This window comes from Plectropomus leopardus, chromosome 22 (assembly GCF_026936395.1).
Source record: "Plectropomus leopardus strain MGB_pleo_1.0 chromosome 22, ASM2693639v1, whole genome shotgun sequence".
NCBI classification, from domain to species: Eukaryota; Metazoa; Chordata; class Actinopteri; order Perciformes; family Serranidae; genus Plectropomus; species Plectropomus leopardus.
The window spans coordinates 5457687-5477643 of NC_142197.1; the positions used below are offsets into that span (position 1 = coordinate 5457687).

Sequence of the window (19957 nt, forward strand, 5' to 3'; positions counted from 1 at the left end):
AAACAGAAAGGGGCCGTTATCAGTCTGTATGTTTTTATAGGGAGCTAAATTTCCTTCAATCTGCCTCACTTTCTTCCAGTTTAAACGGGCAGCTAATTTGTGATGTTTGCATCAATGCCAGCAACAACCCATTTACCAGAAGAAAATATTGACATTGTACATTTCTGCAAAGCACAAATACGTGACATTTGCATGTTTCATTCTTATCAAACCCGCGTTTCTAACGTGAAGTGATATATGAGCTGACCAGACTACTTTTCCAGAACAATAAACAACAAAACTAGTTGTCTTCTGACGTTTCCACCTGTGTTTACGCCGATCCTGTGTTGTTTCAGCGACACATCCCAGCATTTGTGGCACTGAAACATCGGAAAAGGCTCCAAACCAACATGGAACCAGGACCTAATTTCGAACTGAGCCGAGCATTTTGACCTAAAAAGAATTTGCTTACAAGCAAAAATGTTGGTTCTCAGCTGCAACCCAAAAAAAGCAGGTTTTCTTAAACTGAACTGCAAACAGTGATGACATCAGTGGGTGTGTTAAGGCCGTGACACCCCGAGCCTACGGTCTGCCACGCTTCGCCCACGGCGAGACGGGGGCTTTAAACACCACGATTTCTCTGATGTCGGCTTGACACTTTAATATTCTCCATGGAGATGGAGAAGGAGTCAGCAGAGAAGCCTCTCGTCAGAAACGGGGCGACCTCTGTCTCACCTGGCAGAGCGTGCGCCCCTTTCCCCCTCTCTCTCCTACATTTCCTGTCAATCTACAGCTGTCCTATCAATACAGGGGAAAAATCCCCAAAAATAATCTTAAAAAACAAAAAAAAGAGCATACAATGGTCTAATTAGTTGTTGGTTCATGCTTGTTTTTATGCGCAAAAAAAACCAAAAAACAAATATGTGTAATAATGGAAGAAAAGTTTGCAGGTACTTTGTTTAATTTGCGATGCTACTATTGATTTTTTCTGTTGTGCATTATGCAACAGCCTCCGCTGATGACACATCCTCGTATTGTTTCTGTAAAAAACTGTGAAAAACAGAAGTAGGTTCAAGGACAAGCGTATAAAATGACACTTGAGACTTCAGAAACCACACACAGTGTAAGAGTTTGTAAACAGATGTTTTGATGAGTTTTGCTGCTGTTAAATGTGCACCACTTTGACGTCAGTTCATAAATTTACTTAAATTTTGGATTCTGCGTTCAGTGCGGAGACATGCCACAAAAGCAAAGTTGACTTCATAAATTAAACACAAAAAAAGGTGATTTACTGATATACAAGTCATCATTTTGTGGGTTAAGTATTCCTTTAAAATGCACCAACAATAGCTACTACTTAGTGGTAAAATAGTCACTTGAATCTTACACAAAAACAAGTGAAGACAAAAAAATCTGAGAAACTGAGAGCAGAGACGTGGTCTTATAGGTGAAGCCTTCGTCTAACGGGCAGAAACACAGGAGAGACGCCAGGCTGCGGCCGACCAGGACACCTGAGCCACATTTACCCTTTACATAAACACACATCTCATTTATACTGCATGAGCTAACGACAGGCAGTGTACATAGGTGGTTATATAGGATCCTCCCAACGGGAAGAGTGGCGTCTGATCGTCACGCCCTGCAGGCACTGACAAACAACACTGTCAACAAATGTTGTGTCTAACATCTGAAGCTTTATATCTTTGAGATGATACACCGGATAAAAGAAAGTCTCCAGAGAATACGCGGGATGAAAAGGAAAAAGGCACTCAGGTCTATGTTTGATGTGTTTGAGCAGCATGTCAGCAGGAACTGACAGCTGCATAATGCCACAGCTGATGCTCCTCACTCAGATTCACACACTCTCACCGGTGAAAACGGGAGGTTAAACAGGGTGTTGTTTCCCCTGGATTGTACCTCGAGCTCTCCTCCTCTCCCAGCCTCGATGGGCGGACAGAATATCAACGGCGGAGGCCGCGTGTGCATGTGAGATCACAGAGAAGATCAGAAACCTGAACCCGACGCGTCTGTCGGCGAGTAACACAAATAACAAGGCCAGCAGCACAGGAGACAGGCATTCAGTTGTTTATTAACAGAGTATTTACAGTCAGGGGGAAACAGACAGCAGAGTGTGTGTGTGTGTGTGTGTGTGTGTGTGTGTGTGTGTGTGTGTGTGTGTGTGTGTGTGTGTGTGTGTGTGTGTGTGTGTGTGTGTGTGTGTGTGTGTTAACTCTGTGAATCCTCGTAAAGAACATTTGCCACCAGAGCTCTCACTGCTGCTGGGTCCTCTGTATCTGTGGAGGGAAAACACACGTGGCTTTGACAGCTGATGTGAGAAACTCAGGGGCGATCTCACAAAGATTGGATTGCAGCCGCTGATTGCACCGTGAACTGTGATCGTTATCCGCCCCGATAGAGGGTCTGATTCACAGAAGATAACAGCGCTAATGATATTAAACTGAAAACACGCCTTGAAAGTTCTGCAGCTGAGTGTAATTTGCCCTTTTTTGCATCCGATTACAACAAGCCAGTCACTGGAGGAAAATGTTTGCACTGGAAGTTTCTGCAAACCACAAATATGTTACATTTGTACATTTCATATGTATCATATCAACGTTTCTACAGTGATTATCTAAGAGACGTGACACCGATGCCATGATCATGGGCGGCACAAGTGTGACGTTTTGACAACATGTTAATGTGTGCCACCCACTGCAATTTCATTACAAAAACAATAATTAAATAAATAAAATAAAAACATCACAACATGGATCGGAAGTTTCTAGAAAAGCTGCCATGATATAATGCATCTCAGACAGCAGCAGATGCCAAAACAGCCCCTGAAATCCTGAAGGAACTGGGTTTTTTCTTTGTTAAAGTTTCAAAATGACTGCTACATAATAATGCACAAATGTTACATATCTTGGTTGCTATTATCCGTGTGACAAAGCATGAATGTTGCCTTTGTGGAAGAACACAACAGGCGGAGCAATGACTATTAAAAATAAAAATGATATTTTCCGAACACAAGCTGCAGGTTTAGACTGACAAAAAACTGAAATGAGACAGCGAGAAAGTGTATTTGGTTTTTAATTTCCCAGTCTGTCGGTGCGCGTCTGTTACCTCCTCCTCCGTGATGACACGAATAATCTCACTGTAACTGGACGTGGCTGTTAGCGCTGATCTCTGTGAACTCAACTATTTTTGCAGTGAGGTTCATTACCTCATTTAAATACATGCAAATGGACCAGGAGCACCAAGACATCATTTTCTTAGCAGCACAGTTTGGGGTGAATTTAACCCTTTGCAGGTGCTTTGAGAATTACAGTTTCTTTTGGTCTTATTTGTGCAGGTTTAGCAGCCGTGCAATCCTTTGTGAATTAACCCCTCAGTGACCAAATAAACTTCATAAGGACTTTCTTAGCAGTCAAACTTCTTCTTGCATTGAGAGTCAAACTGCAGTGAAACTAGCTGGTGACTGAATGTAGGAGGAAGCGTCCGTATTCAGAAATCCTCCCACAGCGAGATGGAGAGCTGACAGACTCTTCATCATCAGCCTTTGGTGATGGGTGGCCAGGGCGGCTATTAACCCTTTAACGGTCACACAATGAGATGCATTTGCAAATCATTTATTTTTTTGGGAAAAATTCCTGACTCCACATTTAGCAACTTTTCAGTTTTTGTTTTTTTCAGATGACCCAAAAACAAAGCAGATAGACAAGTGAAACAGTGTGTTGACTTCAGGTAATTCTAATAATAATAATATAGAGTATAATATGTTAACAAAATGCTTCATTTTGTCAAGAGGAAACATTTTTCCTAGCATATTACATTTTAAAAAGTGCCTTCAAACAATAAATAAATTATTTAAAAAAAAGAAAGAAAACTAAATTAATATAAATAAAAATAAATCTAGAAACAAATCTGAAAAAAATGCATGAGAAAAAAGGAATAGTCAATGTAATATAATAAAAAAGAATTGAATAGAATAAGAGTACAATCTAAATGCTAAAATGCATCAGTTAAAACATCTGTACGAAATCAAATTGGGTTTGGCAGAGTTTTTAGTGCAGCAATTTGATCGCAAAAAATGTCAACTGTGCATGTATAATGCCCATTAAAGGGTTAAAGTGGATGACCGACAGAGAAGAGTCTGAGGGCTGCTGCAGCGAACAACTACAGCACAATTTTATTTTATTTTTCATGTGCTTTTTAACTTATAGCGTTTGCCTTTCTGTGTATGTATTGAGCATATGTTTCAGTAAAACTGCAGATGAAAATTAAAGCACCTCGAGCTACATTTGAGGACACTTTGGGTGAGATTTGACATGTATGCTCATGCAGCATGCAAAGCCAGATATCCCCTCCTCCACACTCTATATATCAGACATATTTTCACACTTTCATCTGCAGTCACATGTTTATTTAATTATTTTGTATCACAATCTCTCCTCCTCTCTGTTCCCTTGTCCCCTGGCTGCTACATCAGACATTTTCCACACCGGGTTAGGTAACAAGCCTGTGAAATCCTAGTCAAAAGAAACACAACAGGCCCAGAGGTTGAATTATTAACAGAGGCAGCAGGAAGCTACGCTAACACCACCACTGGGCTTCGGAGAAATCAGCTGGAGCCTGCATTTTTTATCCGCAATGTGAAAACCATGTGTTTGTGGGTCATCATTTTTTTCTTCGCTAAACAGGTTTACACTCGTTTCACTGTTTTTTTCTCTGACATGAAGCGGCTGACTAGTTGGTCATCCATGCAGAGCAAAAACACTAATCTGTAATTTCATTAGATTCATCCTCCTGTATATATGACATGCATGGAGGCTGGAAATGCACAAGGCGAGATTAATGTTTTAGCACGAGGAAATTAACAGGAAATGAAAAACAAAACATTGTGTGCATTCACACTGATGAACCAAGTCATTGACACTAGTTAAACATTGTTTGTCAGGAGGATTGTTTGGAAAGAAGCTGGACAGCAGAAATGTTATTTTTTCAGAGAGTAGAAGAAGAGAAAAAGAGTCAGAGAGCGGCGTCCTTGGCTGCTGTGCTCTGTGTGCTCGTGGATTACAGTCTCTCTATAAATACTTCAGCCTTTTCAGCACAGTTGACTGACAGGCACACACAAACAGTTGGGGGTAAAAATGAAAAATTGGATTTGAGGCTTCTTGAATGAGTTAACTCACTAACTTCTTTCCTCATGTGTATGTCAATATGTTGATTTGTTATGGAAAAGTGATGACAGGACACATGCCACACACACATGCGTTTCCTTTAAACTAACGTTTGCCACATACCGGACGTTAGTAAGTGTTAAAGTGACGCAGTTATGTAACATGACATAATTATGTGAAGACCATAAATTCATCACGTTAAAATAAGTCAGTTGACTTTTACACTAGACACAAACAGCGACCTCCCTCATGAAAGTCCTGTGTTAGTTTGACCCATCAAACACCCAAGACCTGATCCCTACGCCGACTTTCCCGCTCTTTGTGCTACCTGTGAAAAAGGTTGGAAAAACCCATGTGGTGATAAACTTTATTCTCATTCTGCTCCATTTGTGAGCAGGTTTCATTCACAAAAATGTCTCCAAGAGTTAAAAAAAAAAAATTCTGCACAGCACAGCTTTAACTTCTGCTGCTGGAAATCAGCAGACGAAAATGTAACATATTTAACTGAGATTGACGTGTTAGGAGACCCAAAGCAATTTGAAAACATGAATACAGCTGCTTACGATGACTCAACAGAGCAGCGCTGGATAAAGAAAGACCGGTTTGACGCAAGGCTGGAGTCTACAATCATGCAAAAGGCTGTGAGGCTGCACGAAACGCTGATATCCACGTGATGACATGCTCACAGTGAGAAGAGACGTGAGATCGCATGCTGATGTTGAGCAGGTTAATGTTTATCATGTTCACTGTCTTAGTTTAGCCAGAAAGCTCTGGAACACATTTCCTATAGATATCAGAGAAGCCAGCTCCCTAAATATTTTTAAAAGAAAATTAAAAACTTATCTCTTCACTTTAGCCTTTAACAAGCTCCAACTTGGCTGCTTTGCATTCTGCTTTGCACTTGCGTACTACTGCACAGCATTAAGATGCTTTATTTTCCTTGATTCTTTGAATTTTAAATAATCTGCTTTTATGCTTATTTTATAAATGTCAGTGGGTTATATTTTATTTATTTTATTTTCCATTTTATGTTATGCACTGTGCACAAATTTATATCCTTATTTTATCTTAATTTTACTAGTTTTATCAGGTGGATTTTATCCGTTTGAAGATGCATTCTATGTGTTCTGTTCTGATTTTATTTGATTTTTACATGCAGGTTTTATTGTGTCTTTTTGTCTTTTATGTGTTTCTGCTGTGAAGCACCTGGTGCATTTGATTTCTTTCTTGTAAAGCTCGTTTGGCTGCATGTCTTGTATGAAAAATGCTATACATATTAGTATTATTATTATTATCATTAAGTGGAGAAGCATAATACACTGACTCGAAAAAAAGCTCTGTTTATTACCTCAGAATCATGAAAATAATGTAATAGGAAAAACTTTGCTCTTGTTTTTAAACAAAGTAGTTTTTTCCTCAGGTAAATATATATTATGCTTAGAAGTTTAGTGTGTTAGTGTGCTCACATTTGATTATTAGCACTAAACACAAAGTACAGCTGAGGATGATTGACCTGCTGATGGCGCTAGAGGACAAACTCTCCCTGGACTCACGCAGAGCAACAGATAAGAATAAATCACAACAAAATATGCGAATGAAATCATGAAATCAAAATAGAAAACAAAAATTCTCAGGCATGATTAAAACTCAAAGTACAAGAGAAAAGTGGTGGAAAAGTTCTCTGAAATCACTCATACGTGTCTCTTTAAGAATTCATCTGTATGTATGAGTCGTTGCTGCATGACGCCCATTAAACTCGCCAGCGGGCAGGATCTTGTTAGCAGTAAAAATCTGTCATGTTGGGATCATTTTTATTCTTCCCTCCTCTTTAGTATTCAGGTCAGAGTCTGACTGTTACAGCTGGATGGAAACAACTTGACAACAAACAGTCGCTTTCTTGTCCAATTACGCCACAAACAGAGATGTCGGGGTTAATTTGATGAATGATGCTCTAATCTGAGCTGAACCAACCCTTTTAATTACTGCCTCTTAAGTCGCTGGTGTACTTACCGACTCCCAGCGCCTTCAGGTGGCTCTTAAACTCGGGTTTCTGCTCCAGGATGCGTAACATGTTGGTGGACTCCATACGCTCCAGCTCCACCTTCCAGTAGATGTAGATTTTGTGGTTGAAGCTCACGTAGACCAGACAGGGGCTGTTTTTACCCTCCTTACATGTGTACTGGCCTGCAACCACACACACAAAAACACACTCAAACTTCACATTTTACAAGCTTTTGTTATAACACTCACTATGTGACAGGCAGGCAGGTCATATAGTGTGTCATGTGAATCCTAATGAACACATCAGCTGCTCTCTGCTGATGCCGGGCTGCTAATATGTGTCTCTGTGTGGCAGAAGAGCTTCTACACAAACAGAGGAAGCAGTCTAATCTGCCTTAATGAACAGAGAGGAGAGAGTGCACACACACACATACACACACACACACAAACGAATAAGGCAGATCAAACAGAGTCTGTTTCTCTAATCCACTTACTACTGTACATCTCATATTAGCTCACTCAAATACACTGCGGCTTGTTCAAACACTGCAGAAAGATTTGAAAAGGACACAGAGAAAAGACAGTAGGAGGAAGAGCTAAAAATCACAAAGCTCAATGTTGCCACCTACTGGTGACATGAGGTTTGTGTGTTTTTTTGTTGGTTTTTTTTTACAGAAATAGACAGTTAATTATACAACTTTGCCCACTCTCCTGTACCCACTCAAGCCTACACAAACTCAACTCAGACAGGGTTAAATTCAAGGACTTACAAGACTTTTTCAAGAACTTTTTTTTATTGGTCTTGTTTTAGTTTCCCCCATGTGCACTTCCATATACATTTCTACCTGTTTTAAATGTAAGAGCTTGTTTTGTTATTTGCACTCTACCCGTGTAATATGAGCTCATCTCCTACATTAGCAGCTTATCTGCTTATACATACCGTTATTTCTTCTACTCTTATTTTTTTATGCGCTAATATGAGCTTAATTCTATTATTTACATTATACGTATTTATTTATGAAATTGTATTTTTGCACTTGTACCCTAAAATAAATAGAGAAAAGTCTGCAAACTTCATCTCCCCTTTCAGCTTTTATTGATCCACTCACAACTGATGTTTCGAGCTACGTGCTCTTCTTCAGTCTTAATAAAAAGTACAAAGCCGCCATCTGTACTTGCACCTGTTCTTGTACGCAGTGCTGTTTAATATTTGTAATCTAACGTTCTTAATGTTCCTAATTTTGTTATGTCATAAGGGGGTCCGAGGAGGGGCTGGATGGGTTTCTGATTATTTTGTTTTTATTGTGTAAATCTTTTAATCTGAAAAGCATTTTGTGCTTAATCTTGAAAAGTGCTACATAAATAAAGATTATTATTATCACTGAGTGTTCAGCCTACGTGAGGTACGTGCGTGGTCTACCGAGCAACGAGGGGCCGTCAAAACATAAGAAAGTTTGGTTATACTACACAAAAGTATGTTGACATCTCATTTTAAGGGCACTGGTATCTTAATTTTTTCGGGTAAGGTAAGCGGTCCCTCACCGGCACAGAACGCGTTGACATTCTCATCGAACTGGAAGCGCACTACAGTCCGATTGTGATCGATGATGTAGGTTTGCCCGTCCCAGGCGCACGCCACCACCTCCTCTCTGCCGTCACCCTGGAAGAAAACACACGTCCCCGCCGTGAACCTCAACGATCACGCCATTTTGCCCAATAAAATGTGGTAAAATCAGTCAATTAAATAAAAGAAATTAGCTCTACAGAAATAAAACTCACAGTAACGTCGAGTTTCTGCAGCGCGAACAGCTGATGGTCCACCTGGACGGACCACAGCAGCTGCTCTGAGCTGTCCATCAACTTCAGGGTCCCTGTGACAGTTAAAGGTGGAAAGAGACGCAAGTTTAATGTTAAAGAACAACTCTACGTGTTTTTAGCTCCCACGGCTATGCTGCTGCTGATTAATCGAGCACTAGTCAAATATTAAATTAATCTCAAACTTTTTTTGGTTTTTTTAATCTGCTGCCACTTGGCACTTCCACGTAAATGCTGTATGTTCTGTATTGATAAATCTTACTGTAATGAATTGTTGTTATATTGCATGTTGTCCAAAATAAGTCTCCCTTGAGAATTAGACCCCGTGTCTCAATGAGATTACCTGTATAAATTACGGTTAAATAAATTTAAAAAATTTGGTTTGAGTATTTTTTTTTAAAGGATAAAAGGACTTAATTCTCTGATTCCAGCTTCTTTAATGTGAATATTTTCTGGTTAGTTCCTCCTCCATTACGGTAAACTGAATATTTTGGGGTTGTGTACAAAGTTTTGTAGTTTTAAGATTGTAAACAGCATCTTGGGAAACTGATCATCATTTTTCCTTTTTTTTTTCTCATTTTATAGATCATTTTTTCCAATTGATTGAAAACATAATTGACATTGAAAATAATATTTGAAGCCATAATAAGACATAAAGAAAACAACAAATCTCCAGAAATACTGCTGTCTGACAAACACTGATTCTTAGAAGTTTACTTTGAAAGGCTCCTCTGAATACTTCAACAAAATACTTGAAGGTTTTTTGTGTCATAACGTGGCTGACCTCGTATGAAAAGAGCAACAATGAAAAGCTGCACATCTATTAAAGAGGCTAAATAAATCTGACAAAACAGTCACAGCGGATGAACTCGGCCCTGAGTTCAGTCCCAACATGTTCTTGCCAACAAGGTGAGAAAATCAATCATGACACTTCAGCGCTGAGTAACCGTGAAAAATAATCCTTGAAACGATGTTGAAATACAGCCAGTTATCGAGTCTTTTAAAGGAATTCTTCGCCCGCAAAGTCATCATTTCTAAATCAGTTACTCGCCCTGTGTTATGTTGAACTTGTGAGAAAAACGTTATTCTCCCATGTCTCCACGATGAACGAAGAATACAACAAATTACCAAATTACTAAATGTTTCCATGCAAAGATTTGGTTTTATGAACAGTTATTACAGTGCAACTGCAATTCCAAAAATGTGTCCGATTTCAGTTTGTGCAATTGAAAATATCATTTAAAAAAACAAAACAAAAAACGAGCGCCTGCTGGCTCAGTGGATAGACCGTGCGGCCCATGTACAGAGGCTGTGTCCTCGTGGCAGCGGCCGCAGGTTCGATTCCAGCCTCGCCCTTTGCTGCACCCTTTCACACTTGAGCTGTCCTATCATTTAAAGGCAAAAATGCCCAAAAAAATCTTTAAAAAAAGAAAAGATACTTATCCAAAACACAAAAGAAAAGATGCAAAAAAGAACAAAAAACAAACCTAAAGACAAAAGAAAACAACACTTCTTTTATGAGCTTTTGACTGCTTGCTTTTGTGTTTTTATCGTTTGTTTCTTTTAACTATGTAAAATCTGTAAAACACTTTGGGTTGGATTTTGGTATGAAATATGCTATATGAATTAAAAAAAAAGGCATTGCCTGGCTCAGATGTACCAGAGTCAGACAATAACAAACAAGCTACAGATCGAGGCAGCAGTCGACCAGCAGCTCCCATGTTCAGAGAAGTAAAATTACGTTTTTTGTCAATGGAGTCTGACTCTGAAGAGCATATGATGTCATGTGATATACGTCAGTTTTTGGATTCTTCGTTCACCATGGAGACATGAGAGAATTTTATTTTATTTTTTTTTACTAACTTAACATAAGACAGGGCGAGTAACTAACATACAAATGATAATTTTAGGGGGTGATTTAGAGAGAAATGATAACTGCCTGTATTTTTAAACATCATTTCAAAGATTATTTTTCACAGTTACACAATGTTTTAGTGCCATGATTGATTTTCTCACCTTGTTGGCAAGAACATGTTTGGACTGAACTCAGAGTTCATTCTGCTGCGACTGTTTTTGTCAGATTCATTTTGCCTCTTACAGTCGATGTGCAGCTTTTCATTGTTGCTGCTTTTGATAAGAGGACAGCCAATGACACAAAAACCTTTCTCTTCAAGTATTTCATGTCAGAGGAGCAATTAAAAGTAAACTTAACACAGTCTTCAATTTTCTCCATATTTTTTATTCTTTATTCACCTCGGAGGCATGAGAAAAAAAAACAGTTTTCTTCCCCAGTTCAACTTAACACAGGGTGAGAATAAATATACAAATGATTATTTGGGGGGGAAATATTCCTTTAATGTTTCTTGGGTGTACTTCTTTAACTTCTAATGGTTTTATAATCTCTTTTCTCCACGTTGTCTCATCAAGTTGTCACCAAGAGGGAGATTGTGAGTGTAAAATGTTGGCAGGCGGAAGCCTCAAGTGAAGATAATCCGACTAGATCCTCTCGTCTTTAAATATTGATGGACTCTCCAGCTGCTCTGGGAGCTGTTTGCCAGTTATCTGCTGCCACCAGGAAAAATCTCTGCATAGGAAAAACACCCACCGCCATATGTCGAAGGGTTTACCGCAGATAGTATTACTACTACGAAATACACAAAGGAAAACACAAGACATGCAGCTCTTATGAATTTATCTTTTACCTTGTGTTGATGGTTTCGATAAGGATGCTTTCTTCACAAATATTTTGGTTTACTTCTGTTTTTCTACAAGAAGAGTAAACATATAGACTGCAGACTTCAGCACACAGAGACCCACATGGGGAAATCAGGAGACCGGCGGCAAATTATGCAGCACATTACGTATTTATGGTCTCCAACGTCACAAAAAGTGTACCAAAAAATAACTGATTATGAGTATTATTGGTTGAGACTGCAACTGGACAAACAGATGTGGGATTTGTGTCTTTTATGTCACAGATTTGTTTCTTTTTAGAGTTGTTTTTCTCTCTCTGGGCTCATTTTGTGCCTTTATGGTGATTTTGTATCTTTTTTTAGGTAATTCTTTGGCTGTTTTGTGTCTTTTTGTAGTCAACTTGTCTCTCTTTGTGACTGTTTTGTGTTACTTTGTAGTCATTTTTTGTTACTTTGTAGTTGTTTCTTTTTGGTTCTTTGGTTGTTTTAAGTTGCTTTGTAGACTTTTCATGACTCCTTGTGTTTTCTGCACCTTTTCATAGTTGTTTTTTTGTGTCTGAGCTCATTTTGTGTCTCCTTGAGATAATTTTGTATGTTATTGAGGTAATTTTGTGTCTCACTGAGGTAAATATCTTTGTGGTACAATTATCAGCTTTCATATCAGATAAAGAAAACCAAACTAAACAGGCAAAGTCACCTGACTTCATTTGGTGTGAAAGCAAACATAATGAAATATACTCTTCTACTTGCCAAATAAAGATTTAATGTGTTTTAAATTCACGACTTACCATCTAAAGTACAGAGAGCAAACAGGCCGCATTTAGAAGATTCTTCTTTTGAGCCTGAAGAAAAACAGACATCAAAATTTATCAGAAAGTTATACCTACTTTTCATGAGATGAAACTTATGAGTTACATATAAAGTTTTGTGTATAGTGGAGAAAAACTGCTGTTTGGTACCTTTACTGATGCTGCCGATAAGATGAGTGGAGACGTTCTTGTTGTGTATCCGCCCGGTGGTCAGATGGAGAACTACATCTCTGGAGGGTCCCTCACTGTCAGCACAGAAATCACAACGTGTTTAAAGTCACTAATCACAGTTTCTTCATGTCTCAAATGTTTTGCTTTGAGTTTTTACCTCCCCGGGGTGGCGGGGGCGTCATCTCCGGAGCCGCTGGAGTCCTGTTGGGTCCAGGAACACAGAAGGATGGCGTAGCCGCAGCCCGGCTGAGACACCATGAGCTCCGGTAAACCCTCAGGACCCGGGTTCACTGACAAACTGTCCACCTGCAGCACAGATATCATCACTAAACACCAGACCTTACTTTGTGAGATCAGATTATAAGATTATAAATCATTTTCACAAAAGCTATAAGCATATTTTTCTATATTTATATACGTTCTGATGCAGTAAATGTATGTAAAATCAAACTGGTGTTAAAAGCAGGGGTGCAACTAATGATCAATATCAGTTAACCTGTGGCCTATTTTGAAATCAGTTTCCAATGATGTCTCTTGATGTCTTCTTATTAGAGATGCACAGATTTACGTGTCATTGATTGTTTTGTCTGACCAACAGTCCAAAAACAAAACATACAGACTTTACAGTCATATAACACTTTGCAAGAAGCAACACCCCAAATAAGAAAAGAACATTTTTTCAAAAACAGAAACATATTTTAGCGTTTAGCTGTAGAATGAGAAAGTTTGTCACACACACGTTGAAAACAGTCAAAACAAACTCTCTCATTTCACAGCTAAAGAGCTGCCTGGTTTGAGAGTTTGATTGACAGCTGCGTTAGAGACTCCTCCTCTCTGATTGGTTGTTTTCCTTCATGTGTGGCGGATTCAAGCGAACAGCATCAGAAGCACTACGAGGAGGCAGAGGAATATGACTCTTTTCACAGCCTACCAGTCTCCATAATACAGTGAGGATGTAGTGACAGTTTCAGCATGCATGACACAGCGTTTTTTGGGTAAAAGTTTTCAACTGCAGCTTTAAGACGTGCATCGTTTCACTTCACTGTATGCTGAGATAATAATCCACGTAGCCGAGGCGTAGTGTACCTGCCCCTCCAGAAGCCATTTCTTCAGCAGAATCAGCTGTCCAGGTCCAACGTCTGACCCTTCTGTCGGCTCCTCCCAACGGAAAGCTCGCACCACTCTGTCTGTGTAGCCCACCACCAGCTCACAGCGGCCGTCACCATCTACAGTACACACAGGATGGCCTTTTAGTCCAAGTTCAAAAGGCAAAACACAAAGGATGCATATATTTTACGTTAGACAGTCATTCACCGATGTCACTGATGAGGATGACTTTGGTGTTGGCAGGAATATGTTGGGTGAAGAGCGGCTTCTGGTCATCAGACGACATGAACTCATGCTGACTGGATGAATCGGATTTACTTGAAGAGGCAGCTGTGAGGTCAAAGAGGTGAAACCAGCCCTCCGCGCCAACAGCTACGACAAAGTTCTGACAAACAACAGAATAGAGAAGATTAGAAATACTTTATTAATCCCGGGAGGGAAATCGTTTTGTTATAGCAGCAAATATGAGAGCAGCAACTGAAGGAACTATGCGTTAAAAAGGGCAAAAAACGCAAATATATATACAAAGGAAGGCACTTAACATATAATAAAATAAAAAAAATAATAATAAAGATATGCATTTACAGAAAACAAACAAACAAAAAGCCAAAAAGATTAAAAAGAGCAAGGAAAAAAAGAGCACAAATGTGCAAATAAGTGTGCAAGGGAGGAAAAACACCACTTAAAGTAGTCATGATGCACTGCCACCAATCATTTCATAACTTACTTTTCCTTTGTTGCAGACATCTCCAACAGCCACACAGGTCAGCTGGAAAACCAAAACACATCATATTACTGTCATATCCTCTATACTTTGTATTTGTCCTTTTGTTTCATGCGAGCGTTTTTCAGTATTTTGTATTCTTTATTTGTATTTTTCTATCGTAAAGTGCCTTTGGGTACTTAGAAAAGCACTTTATAAGTCTCATCTATTATTATTAACAGTAGTACTATTAAGAGAAATAAATCAATTTTATTAAATCAACATTTCCAAAGTTTTCTGTACTCACCATGCCCACACAGGTTCTTGTGATCCAGGGTTTGGAGTCGTCATTCTTGTAGACAAGCAGCTTTCCGTTGGTGTCCCCTACAACCAGCTCGTTCAGCTGCAGAGAACAGGACAGACAGCGTATTTACTTTACCATAATATGGAAATAACCAAAATTTAAACATCAAAAAATACATATCTGAAAAATGATTTTAATCATATTCATGGTTTATGTCCTGATATATTGCAATGACAGATTGTATATTTTTAAGCACTGGAGAGGATGTTATGCTTTTTTATTGGCATAAACTACTTTTTACTTATTTTACTTTATTTTTTGTAGTTATTTTAAATACCCTTAGAAGCTCAGAGGCATGTTTTATTTTTTTTTAAAAAAATCCAAAATCACAGCATTTATCGCAGTCACAAACTATGGTCACAGAGAACCTCAAAGAGATACAAAATGATTTCAATGAGACACAAAGAAAAAAAAACGTCTATTAAAAGACACAAAAACCCAGAGACACAAACCTAAAATGACCAAGTAGGCACAAAATTATCTCAAAAAAAAACTGAATGAAGCAACAAAGAAAACAAACAATTACAAAGTAACAGAAGCGTAACAAAACGGTTTCAAGGAGACACAAAATGACCAAAAAATACAAAAAAAATACCCATCAAAGATACAAAATTATCACAGAAGCACAAAATGAGCTGACTATGGTGAAGGGAGAATTGTGCATTTTCATTTGTTTTGTGAAGTTATTTTATCCAGAAAGGATGTCTGCGAGTAATTTAACTTCATTTTCATTCCTCACTTCAAACTAATGAAGACTTACTTGAAGTCAAACTAAAATCGGACGCTGAGATGTTGTTGAAAATGTTGAGAACATTTCTGCGATTTTACAAATACAGTTGAAAAAAGAAATAAACGGGCAGCCAGTCAACCTTTTTTAGAGAGTGTATTTACAGGTCTTGCAGTGTTTTACCAAATTTCATGCAATTTTTGAGCATTTTGAGAGTCAGTCGGCTTTATACCAACAAGAAAAGGAGCTTTAAATGTAAATGTAACGTTGCACATAATTCACAGGTGAAGCTAATATAAGTTAGCTCACGTACCGAGTCGTTGTCTGCATCTCCCAAACAGATCGCGTGAGGAAACAAAGTTCCTGCAAAATCCAAACTGACACGCTGAACGTAGTTCAAGGACCTCATAGCTCCTGATGTTAGCTATATTTTAAAACCGCTAACTTTCCCCAAACATCTGGGCAGCTGCTGTTTGGCAGCTAGCTTAGCACACATTAGCTTTCGTAAAATAAGACGCTAAGTTAACGTCAGCTTCTTATAAGCGGCGTGGTATAACTTCACATCTTTGTCACCAAACTGCTTTCCGTTAAAAACTTTTTGCTAAATAACTTTAAAGCCTGTGTTTTGTGGCTAAATAGCCGTTAGCTCAGTCAAGATACGCGGGTGTTCCTGGTAAACAACAATCACGTGATTTTAAAAAGTACGGTAGCTCAGTAAGGCCAAATTATACATTTTGCAAACTTTTAAAAAACAATACTATTGAGGGTAAATGTGTTATGACATCTTTTCTACTGTAGTCTTGATTAATGATTATTAACAAATACTTAACAATTGGGAGGTAAAAAAAAATGACTAGTTTTGTCTAAGCAGAATAAAATAGTGACATCTAGCAGTGGGAGTGGACTTAGATAAAATGTTTGCAGCTATGAAGACCTCACAAAGTCATATCTAATAATTATTACATTTATTATTTATTATTATTATATTATATTTATTACTATATTTAATGGTTTACCTAATACTAAACTAAAAATAAATTTTATAACAGAAAACTATTCCACCCACTCAACACTTAAAGACCCTTCTCATATGCAAATTCTTTAAGATATTAGCAATGTAGTATTTTCAATTCTCTTATTAACCCTTTAACACCTTGCACGTTAATATAATTATTATATAAATATAATAATTTGGGTGTTGCAGTTTTGGAAAGTGGAGACATAAATGTTGTATTTCACGCTCAGTGTCTAGTCACCCTGTTGTCCTCTAGAGGGCGGCGTTCAATTACAACTTCTCATGTTGTGCAGAAAACAGCAAACTAAAGAGAGAGGAGGTGTTTACAAAACATCAGAGGAGGCAGAAGTCCAGTACAGACAGATATTTTCAAAATACCATCAGCTGATTGTAACAGGTGGATTGTATGTTTTGTTTTTTGTTTCCTCCCTTTTCACCCTACAGTTATTTCTTCTCCGTTTATTATATTTTCTTGTTATAAACATACAGTATGCTTGTTTCCTTCAATATGAAAGGTGTAAAAAAAATATAAATGCTTCTCACTAACACGTGCAGCATGTGTGCCTTATCTAGTTAGTGCATCTGCATGAAAAAATAGTATATTTTATACAAAAAAACTGTAGTGTACTGTGCTGTAGATTAATTAAACCCAATCAAAATATCATTTTACAACAATTAACCTCAGCTGCATAGAGGTACATTATTGCACACATTTATTTTGAATCCAAAATTGTTGTAAATTGTTATTTTGACTGGATTTAGTAAATCCACAGTATATTTTTTTGCATAAAATATTTTTTCATGATAATGCACTAACTTGTTCAAAAGAATAACTGCTTTAAAAAAATACTAAACATTAGCCTTTCAACATATAGCCATTACTAATGATGCACCTGCTGTAAGAAAACAAAACAGTAAGAAAAACTGTTTTTAATGACAAACAAATTGAAAGATTATCCCCCACAACATACACAGAGAGGGTTGGGATGATACGGCTGTTTATGAGTTTATTGTTTTATTGTCTCCGCAAAGAGAACTCCTGAAAGAAAAGAGAAAAATACAGAAAGTGGTTAAAGGAGAACTCGGGCGCCCAGATGTCATATTAATTATTACACTCAGCTATGACTGGAAAGCCCCTCGAGAAAAAAGGAGCGCCCTCTCAGACTCTGGACGACCAGCAGCAGAGACAGAGAGAGAGAGAGGGGGAGAGAGAGAGAGAGAGAGAGAGAGAGAGAGAGAGAGAGAGAGAGAGAGAGAGAGTCCTCACAAAGCGCTAATTGGACTCTGGAAGCACACTGACAGGGCATGGATAGGTTTCAGAAAGCCGGGCGGTGGTGAAGGGGTGCAGGGGGAGGCTGAATAGAACCCACGCTTCTTTTCTAAACTCTCTTGCTGGGCCAAAAAAAAGGGGGCGAGCAAGAGGGAGAGAGAGAGGGAGAATAAGGGGGGAGGGAAAGAAAAGAAAGTAGTGGTGGTGGTGGAGGGGGAGTAGGCTGGACTGGGGGGTTCCTCAATGCAAGCTTGATTTTGAATGCCACATCCAGTGCAGAAAAATTGCACAATTTATTACAATCCCCTCTTCAGGACGCGCATGCACTCACGCACGCGCACAGAAATAAAGCAACAGACGAGGGAGGGATGTGGACAGCGGGTATTTGCACACACACACACATGCGCGTGGATAAATTAATTGTGCACACGCACGGAAAGACACAAACAGAGAGGAGAATAGGAAGAACTTCTTGCGTAAAAAGAGAAATGGCGCACAAACTGAAAAACAATCTAAATTCTGGTTGATTTCTCAGTGTTGTAGCACTTTCATGCACCGCACATGCACGCGCAAACACACACCCGGAGACAAATTAATTGCACTACGCATGTAAAGACGTACAAATGGAGGATAAATCCGTGCGCGAAAGTGAATGATTACGCACAAATGAATAAAAAACATTCCGGATTCTGGTTTCTCTCTGCGTGTTATTATTGCACTTCCATGCATCGCACATGCATGCGAAAACACACTCTAGCACACAAACATAGACAAATTAACTGTACGCACGCGTGGAAAGACACAAACACAGGAATAGAGAAGAAATCTGTGCGTAAAAGGATATCATTACGCACAAATTAAAAAAACAACAACAATCCGTATTCTGAATTGAGTTATTGCACTTGCATGCACCACGCACGCACGCGCAAACACACGCACACATAGTTTATTGTGTATAAACTTGAATGGAGAGGAAAAACATGCGTAAAAGCGAGTAATTACTCACAAACTGAAACACAATCGTAATTCTGGTTTGTGCATTGCACTTACATGTACCGCACACATAGGAATTCACACACGCACACACAGTCATCAATTGCACGCACGCGCAAGCAGGGATAGAGACGAGCGTCATGCGTCATGCAAAAACTCAAAATGGTTTGTCAATGTTTCACTGCATATACACGCACCGCATACGCACGCGCAAACACACACGCACACATGGGGGGGTAATATAGTTTGTCTTGGTTTTGTGTCGCGCTGAAAGACGTGTTTTATCATCCTGGACTTTCCAAAGCGACAATAATCGACAGAACACACCGCGTCCGCGCTACTGTAACCGCACCGGGTGTATCCAATCACACACAAAGCCTCCTTCGAGCAGCTTCTTAGGGCCCCTCCGCTGATCCGCGCCCCTCCGTTCCGCCTGTGCGCGGCTGATGATCTGCTCTAATCAAAGTGGAAAATTCGGCCTCTGGTGCACAATGGTGCCTCAAATGAGCGGCATTGAGGCGCGTCTGTAATGTTAACAATAAAACTGGACTGTGGTTGAGTTGAAACGGCAGCGAGAGGCTGATTTACACATGCAGAGCTCTCAGATGAACTCCAGCATGAGGGGCGTTATGAAGGCTGTAAATCTGAAGGGCGCAACAGCGAGGTGAGCTGTCTTTCAGCACCACAGTTTCGTCCAGAGCTGCGAAGAAACAACGAAAAATGAACAAATGACGGATATTTTACGTCTTATTCTGAATTCTGCATATGATTCCCCTGATATCTAAGTCCAGCATAAATCTTTTTCATTTTTTAAGTTTTATTACTCATTAAAGATGGAAATTTATTATTGAAACAAAACAAACTGCAACACTTGTCCACTCTTTTCTGTTAACTATCCAGACTGGATTGCAAAACACTTTGATTGTGTTGTTTTTAATGTCACCTGTTGAAATGATAAATGAACTTTTGAACTTCTCTGACAACTTTAACCCTTTGAAACCTGAGCAAGCCAGCTTCATGTATTTCAAAAGCACAGAAGAGGACAATGAGCAAGAAAATAAAGGACCCAAAAAGAATCAAGAAAATAGTAAAAACAAACACAAAAACAATAACATTACCTGGATATTAGT

At 38.9% G+C, this 19957-nt stretch overlaps 1 protein-coding gene across 3 annotated transcripts in view; it reads right to left on the reverse strand.

Moving 5' to 3' along the window:
* itfg2 (integrin alpha FG-GAP repeat containing 2) overlaps positions 1 to 16255 on the reverse strand; it is a 50135-nt gene extending 33880 nt beyond the window's left edge. Inside the window, exons 1-12 of one of the 3 annotated variants that reach the window (XM_042511803.2) lie at positions 15863 to 16254; positions 14766 to 14861; positions 14483 to 14524; positions 13963 to 14140; positions 13735 to 13874; positions 12806 to 12954; positions 12628 to 12722; positions 12457 to 12510; positions 8940 to 9031; positions 8703 to 8820; positions 7170 to 7343; positions 2049 to 2273 (exon numbers count right to left, since the gene is read on the reverse strand). In XM_042511803.2, coding sequence (XP_042367737.1) covers positions 2206 to 2273; positions 7170 to 7343; positions 8703 to 8820; positions 8940 to 9031; positions 12457 to 12510; positions 12628 to 12722; positions 12806 to 12954; positions 13735 to 13874; positions 13963 to 14140; positions 14483 to 14524; positions 14766 to 14861; positions 15863 to 15958 — 1302 coding nt within the window. In that variant the 5' untranslated portion in view covers positions 15959 to 16254 and the 3' untranslated portion in view covers positions 2049 to 2205. Of the gene's footprint in view, positions 1 to 2048; positions 2274 to 7169; positions 7344 to 8702; positions 8821 to 8939; positions 9032 to 12456; positions 12723 to 12805; positions 12955 to 13734; positions 13875 to 13962; positions 14141 to 14482; positions 14525 to 14765; positions 14862 to 15862 lie in introns of those variants that run through there. The other 2 variants (XR_015775545.1, XM_088072761.1) reach the window with 2 other exon arrangements.
* Positions 16256 to 19957: the final 3702 nt, after the last annotated feature.